Source organism: Ochotona curzoniae, unplaced genomic scaffold (assembly GCF_017591425.1).
Source record: "Ochotona curzoniae isolate NIBS_2020 unplaced genomic scaffold, NIBS_Ocur_1.0 patch371, whole genome shotgun sequence".
NCBI classification, from domain to species: Eukaryota; Metazoa; Chordata; class Mammalia; order Lagomorpha; family Ochotonidae; genus Ochotona; species Ochotona curzoniae.
This window is the reverse complement of record NW_024466941.1, coordinates 60,384-72,515: the sequence shown is the minus strand read 5'-3', so window position 1 is coordinate 72,515 and position 12,132 is coordinate 60,384. Positions and strand designations below refer to the sequence as shown.

Here is a 12,132-nt window from a genome sequence, read left to right as displayed (position 1 = left end):
GTATCTGTCCGCAGTCAGTCCTTACTTCTGGTCCCAGCTCCTGGCAATCTGATCTGCATTCTCTATCCATAACTCCGCCTTTTCCAGACATTTTATACAGTCATTTGTATGAAATCACACATCATGTGGCGTTCTGCTTCTGCCATCTCCTGCTTCACCTAATCGTACTGGGCCCTTCAGTGTTGTTGCATCTGTCAGCAGAATCTGTTCCTTGCATGATCCAGCAGTGTAGCCATGGTGTGTTTTGCCATTTGCCAGTGGAAAGGCATTGGGCTTACTTCTAGCGTTGAGCTCTTATGAATAAACCTCATCCTGGCCTTATGGCTGGTCCTATAAAGTTGTGTGTCCGTCTTTTCCTACCCTGCTGCTTCAAGCTGTCTTTTGTTTCTTGAATAAAATCAAAGTCCATTACTGGTCCTTGTTGTATTTCAGAGAATGACAGTGTGTACACCATTTTCTCATTCCAGGACCTGGCTCCAAAACAGGATTCTGTTATTATAGCTGTATTAACCCACCCTCTATCCAAAAATTTGTGATGATTTTTGAAGTTGTGAAATCTCTAAAATTTGGAAGCAAGGATTAAATAAAAACTAAAAGGTGAAGCTGAAGCTTAAAGGATACATTAAAAAGCAGAAAATAAGTACTTTAAAATTTGCGAATGGAGAGTCTAAATGCCAAAAAAAGATCATTTCTCACTCAATCTAGAAATAGCTTTCTAGACTGATATGCCCAGTTGCTGTGATGAAAGTGACTGAGTGACATGAGAGAAGGGATAAAGAAAAGGATGAAGACAACAAAGGGGAAACTGGCTTTTTCCCCCTCATGTTTTGCTCCTGAGTGGAATAAAGAACTGCACATCTTCACATTGTGACTGCTACTCTGTCTGTATCAACTGCACTCTTAGTTCCTACAACAGCAAAAATAAGGGGAAGGCTGCCCAGTGTCCTCAAGGAAAGAAAACACAGTGGTGGATTCCACAAACATGTGTTAAAGAGAAAATGATATCAGGGGAAGTGATCTTATTAATAAAAGAGAATGGACTGTGATTCAGAGAGATTATCTACAGGCTCAAGTGTGGTTCTGCTATTTTAAATCTGTCTTGAACAACAATAAAAAAAGATTGGAGAACAATTAAGAAGCAGTGATGAGCTGGTAAAAATAGGTATCTATAAAAAGCACAAATGGAACACTTGGAAAACATTCACACACACAAACGGGCAGATCCCGGCAACATGTACTCCAGGGTGAGGGGGAAATGAGCTTCAAGATAAAAATGTGATGGTTTTCTTTTGTGGAGTCACGAAGTGTCAGGAAGGAAGCTGGAACCTGAGTTTGGAGAAGGAATCAAAGCAACACCAATTCTGCATTTTGAAACAGAAATGAACACGGTGGGCACCATTCTGGAGAATCCAAATACAAATTTTGGTGAAATAAGCCAAACACAACATCAGTTCTTTTTTTTGAGTTTCAACTTTAAGGAGTGAATAGAAAGGAAGTGACTTCTTCCCTAGGCTTCACCAACCAATTCTTTGTCCATCCAAGTGGTAATGACTGTGCTTGGGAGAGCTATTCAGAGTGACCTGGCACACAGCGCTGTCAAACAGATGGGACAGGCAGAAACCAAAAGGACCGGCATATGGGGATATATTTGTTGAGGAATCAAGAATGTGTCTCACAGATGCCCCAGGCATTAGGGAGAAAACCCCTCCTCTTCTGAGGGAATCTTCACTGGGGACTGCCCACTGCAAGGGCAACCTGCAGCAAAGCGACAGCCCCAGTTGGCTCCACAGTGATTGTATATTAACTGTACAGGAGACATGGCCCAAAATCTACCATATTCTGAAGGCTGTGGTGCATGACAGGCACAATCTGTGAAATCATATCCAAATGTAAAAAAAAAAAGAATCTGATATAAATTCCATTAAAGGATTATATAACAAGGACTCACAGAGAACTTCCACCTGATCTAAAAATTTGGAAACTATGCTCACTCTATCCAGATCAGAAGATCTAATTCAATCAACCAAATATTCCGAAGGTTACACAAAGCTCCCAACACACAAGAACTGGTTTCCAAGACCGCAGGGTTTTAGTCTTCTATCCTGTGGCACATGTTACATGTCCAAAGGTCTTGTATGCTTTTCTTTGCTCATCAGGGCAGGTCAGTGCACGCCCTGTGGGAAGTGATGGAGTACATCTCTGGGTCATCTTCAGATGGTAGGTCCTAGGACAAGGAGGTGAGTGAGCTTTTGATTAGGCAATGCTGGAGCATGCAATCTGCAGCTAAGTGTCCTGGGCCCCTTTCCCAGCAGGGATCCTGGTTCCATACACCAGAGTGACATCACCTTCCTGGCGGAGATGGCATGTTACCTTCTTTGGAGCACTCTTCTTGCTGTCCTCCGATACCCTGGCTCTCTCTTGGATGATGGTCATTCCATAATGGGAGGCTGTTTCTCTTCTGAACGTGCAAAATGAAGACAAATTGACAACTCTGACTGGTAAGCTCAAACTTTGTCTTTCTCCCAAGAGTTGAGGAGGTCATTAATGGTTCCCATGCTGGGGGATGTATGTCTGCTGGATTCACTGCTTGTAGCCATGACTTTGTTTTTCAAGGCTTGAGACCCTATTTACAAAGTCCAGTGACTTCCAACCAACATTCAGAGTTGCTACCAAAGAATGTTGTGCCAGTAGCAGACATTGAGGATACTTCATAAGGTTCACCAGGTTGTCTTTCAAAAAGGAATCAAAAACAAGTTAATTTTGGTGGGAAAAGGTTGAGGTACACGACGTCAAACCATTCTTGGAAAATCCATTTTGTGACTGAAAGCTCTCCTTTTAATTTTACTTTTCCACAAATTTTCTAGGTGCCCTTGTACTTTTACGATTCCCTAAGTGGAAGAGAAATCAGCTGAGTTTCAGGGGCAGCTATCATTGAATTCTTGGTGCACACACATCTGAGTGTATGATGGAGTTGCCACGTTTGGCTCCAGCACACAATGTCACCACTTCACCTGTTCCCATTTTCTTGGTGAAAGCTGTTCCACCATCATGCCTTGGTATATTAATGGGGAATCCCCATCTCTGGTGCATTTGAGTCCAATTATTTCTTCAACCTGCAAACACTTTAGACAATCTACATTTAAGGAGGTCTTGGAATAAACTTTCAAAACTCTATATGATTAATATAAATATATTCATTCTGCTCTTATATTCTCTCTCAAAACAGTAAAAATGAATGTGTGATCCAGGGACCACAGTTTACAGGTTTGTGTTTTTTCCCCTTTCATTTCCTTTTCTTTTATTATTTTTTTAACTATGGCAAGAACCCAGACACCTGGCAGATGCCAAGGCCATCCACCCAGTCACGCTGGATTACCCATAGTATCATTTTGGGCTTTCATGGTAAACAATCTATCTCACTCCTTGTTCAATAGGGGTTCATGCTCTTATTCCCCAAAGCAAGAGGTATCAAATCCAATTTAATGCCTGGGATGAATGGGAAAAGAAGTTATGCAGAGAGAGTATGAGATGAAGAACCCCTCAATGCTCTAAGCAGATGCTGCCTCACTCCCAACGCCACAAACTAAGATAGAACCTGCTGCTGGAAAAACAATTCTATGTTGAAGATTGCTAAACCTTGTGGGTCCAGGAATGCTAAACTGCTTTACATGTCTGTTTAAAAGCCTTGTCAATTTCTGTTAAGGTCAAGCTGAGATGTTACTTACTTAAGACAGGAGTTTGTAGCATATCCCATGAGCCCACACTCCAGTGCTACTTAGGGATGCACTTAATGAGCTTGTATTACTGTTAAATGTGTTGCGTTAGGAGAGGAACATGAAGAGAGAGGTTTCAAAAAAGAAAGGACTGAGCAGTCATGACAATGTGCAAAATTTTGGCCATGAGAAAAAGAAGTTGGGTTGTTAGCAAGGGAACAACTCCATACCTGCCCTCCTCCTCAACCTCAGGAGGAGGGCCTGGGGTTTTCTGCCTGCAGAGAAGAAATACCGATTGAAGAAGATCCGGGATGGGCCCTGGGAGGACAGAAAGGCCTCAGTGTCATGATGAGAGAGCATATTCCGTGTGGCTAGTTGACCAGCTGCTTGGGAGCTCTTGGACACTCATGGAACATTCCAGGTGTTGGGTCTCCAAGGCAGAAGGAGAGAGGGGCAGTACTGTCTCCTGAAGGGGCTTTGGCAATAAGCCATCCTGAACTGTGGTTGCAGAGGCACGCAGACGCCAGCTGGTTCTGATGCTTAGGAGATCCAAGATGTGGCTTAGACAGTGAGAGGCTGACAACAGATAGGCTCTTCATTCTTCAAAAGTTTCTCCTGTTACGGAGCTCATTCTAATAGTGTTTAATGATTCTGAACTAGGTTAGCACTTGGCTATTTTAACAGAGACTTACAGTAAATATTGCAACCAAGAGAGAAAAGTACCTACAATTGCCTCCCACTGAATCACGGAAGGAAACATGGTCCTCTGAAGAAGGGTCCTTGCTGGTCATGGTTACTAGGGTGACAGCAGCACATTGAAACAAGATATGAGAACACTGTAGACCTGAGCACCTGCCATCCAGCCAGGCACCCTCCTCTTACCTGCTATGCCCTCCTGGTTGTAACACGTCTTGTGCATCTTCCCCATGAAGAGCTCTAGGCCGATAATGGCATAGATGATGATGACAAACAATACTAGCAGGGCAATGTGCAGCAAGGGGACCATGGCCTTGATGATAGAGTTCAGGACCACCTGGAGACCTGCAGAAACAACAGTGAGAACATCAGTTTGCACAGAGTCCAGGGCTTTTGCAGATGCCAATGGACTAATAAGATGGACATGACCTCACATATCCTCCTTAGGGTACAAGGAGATTTTGGTACAACCCCAGTTTTGATATAACAAACTGAGACCCCAAGTCACACATCAGTGAGTGATAGAGTTGGGTTTCTGAAATGAGGTTATTTTCCTCCAAAACCTGAGCTGGAGGCACATCCATGCAAAAGGACTGGCAGATCCTGCACTTCTGAAGGAAAAACATGTTGCTTTCAGGAATAACCATCAAATCTACTATCTCACTTTATAGATGACCTAACATCATTTTGTGCCAGAGCAGTGTCTCCATAAAGACAGAACTCAAGTTGATGAGTGAAAGCCATGCGGGGATGCTGTGGTCTGGACCCAGAGAAGCCCATGTATCAAAAGCTTGACACCCCCAAATCTTATGCTCAAAGAGAGAAGACACTTAATCTGACGATGGTATCTTGAAGAGGAGGCTCTAGCAAGTGACTAGATTAGATTAGGTCTGTAGGGTAAGTCCTGAGAGCCAATCCTGGTAGCTTCAAAAGGAAAGACATAGACACTGTCTCTTACTGCAGGTACTCTGTGCCACCTGGAGACTCTACTAGCAAAAACACAGATACCAAATATCCAACCAATTTGATCACCAGTGTTAGACTGTGAGCCTCAAAAACCATGAACTAAAACAACCCCTTTCTGTTTATAAAGCTTCTTGGGCATTTTGTTGTAGCAATAAAGAACTGACTAACACAAGGGATTTGTTCAGTACTCAAGGTTAGATTACCAGCCCTCACTGGCCCATTGCTGGCCCATCTGCAGCCCTCGCTGGCCCATCTGCTAAAATACATCATCAGCCTGACTGCAAAGCGCTTTCTATGCTAAAAGTGGCCCACAGATAAGACACACCAGGGTGGTGAGAGCTTGGTGACAAAGCTGTAGAATAGCTTTGGATTGCATGACCAGATTATTCTCTATGGTATGCGTCTACCAGCCCATACTCTCAGGGCCCATGTTTAAGGACACTAAAGCCCCAGGAAAATGGACTTTTTGCCCAATGGATCCAGAGTTTCAGTTTGGGAAAATGAAAAAAAAATGTCCCGGAAATTAATGAGAGATGCTTAAGCAGCCATATGAATGTGAGGGGACTTGAAAAAAGGTTGTAGAAAAATGAAATTAGAAATTTATTATGTTGCAAACTCTTTTAAAAAAAATTACTCCAATAAAGGGTCTTCAAATAACTCATGGAAACATGAATTATATAAAAAAACTATGCATGGATTTCAAACATTTTTGTACCAAAATAAACTTTTCTTTAATTCCACTGTCTACAAACTTTTTTGAAGCATGTTTAAAAATTATTAAAGTGCTATTTCTTACACATATATTATTACATTTACTCTTTTTGTTGATGATTTTATTTTGTGGCTTTTCATTTAAGGGGATGTACAGTAACTGTGTAATGAAAACTATCATATCCAGTAGCATATTATTTAACTTCATGGCATTGTAAATTTCTATTTTTTCTTCCTGTTGTTGATTTTGTATTGTGTCTTTTCATTTAAAGGGATGTATAGTAATTGTGTAATGGAGACTATCCATCCATGTCCACAATGATAGACATATGACTATTTATGAAGAACTATACTATAGTAATAAAATTGAGGAACTCAATGGGTGGGGAAGGAAGTTTGGGGTGGGGATAAGGGAAATCCCAGGGCTTATGGAACTGTATCATAAAATGATGATAATAATAATAATGTATCTATATTTTAAAAAGTTTAAAATGCACCTAGATCCTTCCAGGGGGAGGGAGGAGGGAAAGAGTAGCTGAGAAGCCCAGGGAACACATGGTTCTTGGTGGTGGTGAGCTCCAGTGGACACAGAGCTGAACAGCTGTCTAATAGGGAGAAGGAGTCCCTGATTTATAAGTTCAGCCTGACCATAAATAATGCATCAAGACAGACTCCCTGGAAGGAGATGTGGCAGGTCTCCACTTGAAAATAGCAGGGAGATTGTTCCTGGCAAGGCAGCCCCAGATTCCATCCAGCTGCAAGCAGTCCTGTCTACTGTTTAGTGCACCAAGTCACCACATGCTAGGAGGCAGAGAGCAAGTGGCCTTATCTTCCCTTCTTGCTGGCTGTGTGGAAAACCATCTCATGGGTCACCCACCACACCACACCACACATGTAACTGCTAGGGTCTCCCCAATGGAGCTAACCCCCAGTATCCCTCAGCACAGCCACACCATCCTTCCACCTTCTGAGTGAAGGAAGCCTCATCCTGGCATTCTCTGTACACTTGTCACTGGGCAAATAGCTGTTGGGTCCCCTGTTCCCTGATGCTCTGTATTCTGGAGGGGTGGTTAGGAGAATTCTCCTCAGCAGTTAAGCCAAGTTGGGGAGAAAAAGAAACTAAAAAAAAAAGTTGGAATAATTTTACCTGTGAATTAGCAAGAGTGCTTTGCAGCCTCCCATTAGAACAAGATGTTTTCAGCTCCAAATGAGTCCATTAATTAGCAAGTTGTACACACATTAGTGTTAAAGTATGCAAAACCATGGAGAAAATGGAACTGCAAAGTAACTTCTAGAGGTTTCTGGGAAACCTCTCTCTCTTTCTCCCTCCCTCCCTCCCTCCCTTTCCCTTCCTTTTCTTCCCTCCCGCCCTCTCTCATTTCTCTGCAGCTCAGCGGGCTCCTGCCCCTGTCCTGGCTCTGGATGACTGGCAAGGAGAGGGGGGTGAGGACCCACAGTTGTGGGAAGCAGCATGGGAACTCTCAGCTGGGGAGCTCCCATGGCACTGAGGGCAATGGGGGAGACTCATCAAGGGAAGCAGGGTCTCTAGTGCGACTCAGGAGAGAGTGGAGGAAAATCCCACAAACCAGCAAGCCAGGTCACCAGGGTCCCCAAAGGGAGAGAAAACAGCAAGTGGGGCAGATAAGGACATAACCAACACATTCTCCTAGCCTCCAGGTCTACTGCTAACGGGTAATGATGTCACTTGCTCTTGGGGGTCACGACCACAGTGCATCCTGTGCCATTCCCGGTTCTATACTCTATGTGCCTGTTTATAGTCCCTCTCTGTACAATCCAGTCACGCAGCTCTTCCATTAGAGACTTGGCTAAGGTACCATGCTGCATGTCCCATGCTGCATGGTATTTTAGTCAGCACCAGTCACATGTCTTTATGGTGGCTCCATGAGATTACAATGGAATGGAAAAATGCCTTCTGCCTGGTGAGTTCACAGCCCTGACTTTACAAAGGCACTGCTACCATGGGCATGGTGAGGAGGGTCCAAACACTGCCAGCCACATATAAGCATAAATAGTTATGTACAGAACAGAATTCCTGATTGTGGCAACAAATGACTGCTTCTGGTTTATGCGTCAACCAAATTGTATTTTGTTTTTAACTGCCACACAAAAAGTCACACATATTTCTGGGGGTGCTGTGTGATGCTTCAATACATGTATATACTATACAATTTCCCTATCCCAGCAAACTTACTACTTTCGACATTTATTATTGTGCTAGCTATATTTTTATTTTTGCCTTAGTGCATACTCCTACTGTCACAAGAAACCACTCATTGTAAAACAGTATGCTATACTGGCCAACTAGAGCCTTGCGTATCTTACATTTCAGCATCTCCTGACTGCACCAAGAAGCCACCTTGGGTTACTAGGCCTGCCAAAGTGCACACAAAGTACAAAGCGTGCATTGTGATGTTCGCACAGTGACATGACCCCTAACGATGCAGTGCCTGCTCACTGCTGAGTCATGTGCATCTTATTTCTTCCCTCTATGGTGCTGTCACACGTGTGTCCCTCTACCTGGAAGACAATTCCTACCTGCCTCCAGTGTACCCTTTAGCTCTCCACCCAGATAATACTTCTTTAGGGACCCTTCCCCACGTTCCCAAACCAGAGAAATGCCCTTTGTTTTGTCTTCTCAGAACTACTTCCTTTCTCTTGGAGCATTCCTTTCCGTTTGAAAGACCTGTCTAAAATGCATCCACTGCCTGGCCCTTTTGGCTGAGACTTGTGAAGATGGGGATCTTGAGTGTTCTTCTCTCCCTCATCTTCCCGGAGCCTGGCTGAGCTCTGAGCATTTGGCAGGCGCTCTGTGAGTATTTGCTGAAGCAGTAGCAACACTCATCATCTTGCTCTATTGGGTCATGTGGACTTTGCTGCAATGGGGGTCTGCTTACGGAGAGGTAGAGAAGGAACAGCTGGACTTCAGGGACTGTGGGGCAGGACAGAAGCTGCTGGGCAGGCTGTGATGTGGCCAGATGGCAGTCAGGGCAGTTGGTGGACTTCCTTTCAGTGGCCAATGGTGCCAACCACCTACTACACAGTGCTCCAGGCCTCATGTTCCCCCTCCCTCATATGTGGGTACTCAGGCCAGAATATGGATTTCTTCAACTCCTCCCTCCCGTCAGCTACCCAGTACTGTTGGTTGGATTCTAAAATATCTTTACACATGAATAAATGATTTTTACTACATAAATAATACACACTAATTATAGAGTGAAATAGAAAGCGCTAATTAAACAGAAATTAGAAAACACAGAGAACAAAATGCAATCATTCATCCTACCCATTTGAGACAACCACTGTTAGTCCTTTTGTATATATTTCAGACATTTAGGTTCATGACTCATTTTCCCTCTGCATCCTCTTGGCATCTGCTGTTCAGCAAACTGGTCTGCTCCAGACTGTGGTTCAGAAGCGGTCACTAAAGCTCACAGCACAATGTGTCACTTTCGAAAGTCCTCTACTGACTCCCTAGACAGGCAGAGCTGCCTCTTCATTCAGTTTGCTTTCATATAACTGCCAGTTGACACCTAGCACCTGCACAGTACACCTAGCCTGAAATTTCAGCCTCACACCCCTATGTCTCAGTGCAGACTCTTCTTGCTTAGAATGCCAGTCCTTGCCCAACCACAAGCTCCTTGGTTTTCTTCTCATCTTTGGCTCTCAGACACACAGCAGGGACTCAATGAACAAGATGCTAAGTCACATTTGTAAACACACAGTGCAACATCATGGCCATCACAGCTTTGGCAGGAAGGATGAGACTTGTGGGATGGGAGGGAGATTACAGTGAGGAACATAGTCCACGATTTCACCTGATTTAAGCTGCTATTTTGAGGAAGAAGAGTTAGGTGATTTCTGTATGACCACAGGAATGGAACTGCAACCTCTCAGGAAGTATTTAGGGAAGACAGGCTCAGCACAGACAGAAGCTGCCCAGAATAACATACTCCTACCTTCAGGTAGAGTGCAGCACTTTAACGGGGAATGAGTTTCCATTGACACTTGGGAAAGTGCACTGGGAAGATTCAACCAATGGTTGAAGGATTGCTCATAAATGCCGAAACCCCTGTCATTTTAGGAACACCTACTAACATCATGTGTGCCACCTGCGGCTTTCAATACTTTTCTCAAAGCAGTCTATTTTTCTCCTTATCAGAGCCTTGTAAAGCAGGTCTCATTCTTAAGCACAGTTTAAATATGGGAAAGTGAGTCCAGAGAAGGTGACAAGGTCAGCTCATGGTCACACAGTGTCGCGTGGAGCAGGGGGTTCAGATCCAAGTGAGCTTTGTTTACAGGGCTAAATGTCACCCCTCGCTTCCCATGCCAGCCAAAACCTCTTCTCTTGGATTTCTGGCCCAAAACTGTGTATCTATAGCACTAACACACACTGACAGCATCTGGCAGGAAAATGGGAACTCCCAGATGAGCTCAGATGTTTCTAAACACAGTCTAGGAAAGGCTCCGAGGTTCTGCCTGTTTTTCTAGCCGCCCATGTGAAATGGCAGAAGCCATGCTGGCATCTGAAGGCATGGGACTGGCATTCCTGAATTTTGGCCTGACTGCTAAATATCGTCTTCTTGGGACTGGCCACGACTCTCCCAAAAGCCTCCATCTCATGCCTAATTTGGAAACCAGAGACATTTATCCACTGAAGTCCCTACTGCTCCTGGAACTTGGACTTGGGACACAGATTCTAACAGATGCAGGTAAAACACTAGCCTCTCTCAGGAGGGGGTCTAGAATACTAGAATGTGGCTTTTCGCTTTCATGTGTCTCCTCTAAGAAAACACTTTTAGAGTGGTTCCTCCCCAGGAGTCAAGATTATCTTCTTGGGGCACCACATACAGCTCTGCAATTCCTCATCAGGGAACCTCAGGAGAACCTAAGAAGCACTCTACCAGTTGCTGAGGAGAGGAAAAGCCTGACAGTGCTTAAAGTGTAGGGAACACATGAACCCCAACTCCAGTCATGCATCCCTGCCGTTGGATCTCATTGCAAAGGGAGGATAATCACAGCCCCAGCCTCATAAAGTTACTGTGAATACTAAACAAATACATTCATGCAACATAGTCTCAATAATTTCTGGACTACAGGAAATGCTGTTCAGGTGACATTAGTACTGTAAGCATGGTCAGACTCTACAGGAACTTTCAAGGTGATGTGCACCTGGGTATCTTGGGGTCTTAATAAGAGGCAGCTTCCCAGAAAGAGATTTCTTCTGTCTGTTGATTCATTCACCAAATGTCTATAACAGCCAGGACTGGGCCAAGCTGAAGTCAGTATGCAGAAACTCAATCTGAGTCTCCGAAATGGGCGCAAGGGATCTAAGTGTGTCAGCCATCATCTACTGTCTCCCAGATGACCATTAGCAGACTACTGCAGTCGGGAGCACACGTAGGCCTGGAACCCAAGCACTCCCACATGGACTGCAAGCAATTCAACCATGTACTCAATATGCATCTGGACTTGCATTTCTAAAGAGGGTCCAATCTTGTTGCTCCATCACCATGGTTTGAGAAGCCAGATCCTGGTTCTCCTGGGAGGCAGCAGCCCTCCTGTCCAGCATGGCTGAGCTGCTCCCTTAGCAGACAGCATGTTTTCATAGGGCTGGTCCTGGATATGTCACTGTCTCAGGCAACTGACATAATCTGTGAAGCACGTGCAGCATGCTTTGGCTGCACAGCATGGTTCATATTGTTGGGAGTAAGGGTGCTAAAGGAACTGTTTACCACTAGTTTCATGATTATCTCTTAAAAACACAAAATCATTATAGTCAGGGAGACATACACCTACACCACACCACCAGGGAGTGTAGGTGATGTATACTGACTGTGTCTTGGCAGCAGCAATACAAGCTCCTCTACCGTGTTATAGAGGACGCTCTGATGACTGCAACGAAGGGCTGAAACCTGATGGGAGTGAGCAGCCACACATGCATCTTCCTCTGCCATTATCATTCTTACCATGTTTACCTCCTCAAGGTCATTTAGTCTCTGATGGCCCAGTGCATGGCTGCTTCTTG

General features: G+C 44.4%; 1 protein-coding gene across 25 annotated transcripts in view; it reads right to left on the bottom strand.

The window, feature by feature from the left end:
• The window catches only part of LOC121167446 (voltage-dependent L-type calcium channel subunit alpha-1C), a 206,167-nt gene that overhangs the window by 167,821 nt on the left and 26,214 nt on the right, over positions 1–12,132 (bottom strand). For 22 of the 25 annotated variants that reach the window (XM_040996850.1, XM_040996858.1, XM_040996861.1 and 19 more), the window contains exon 1: positions 4,596–4,734. In XM_040996850.1, coding sequence (XP_040852784.1) covers positions 4,596–4,719 — 124 coding nt within the window. In that variant the 5' untranslated portion in view covers positions 4,720–4,734. Of the gene's footprint in view, positions 1–4,595; positions 4,755–12,132 lie in introns of those variants that run through there. The other 3 variants (XM_040996844.1, XM_040996845.1, XM_040996846.1) reach the window with 2 other exon arrangements.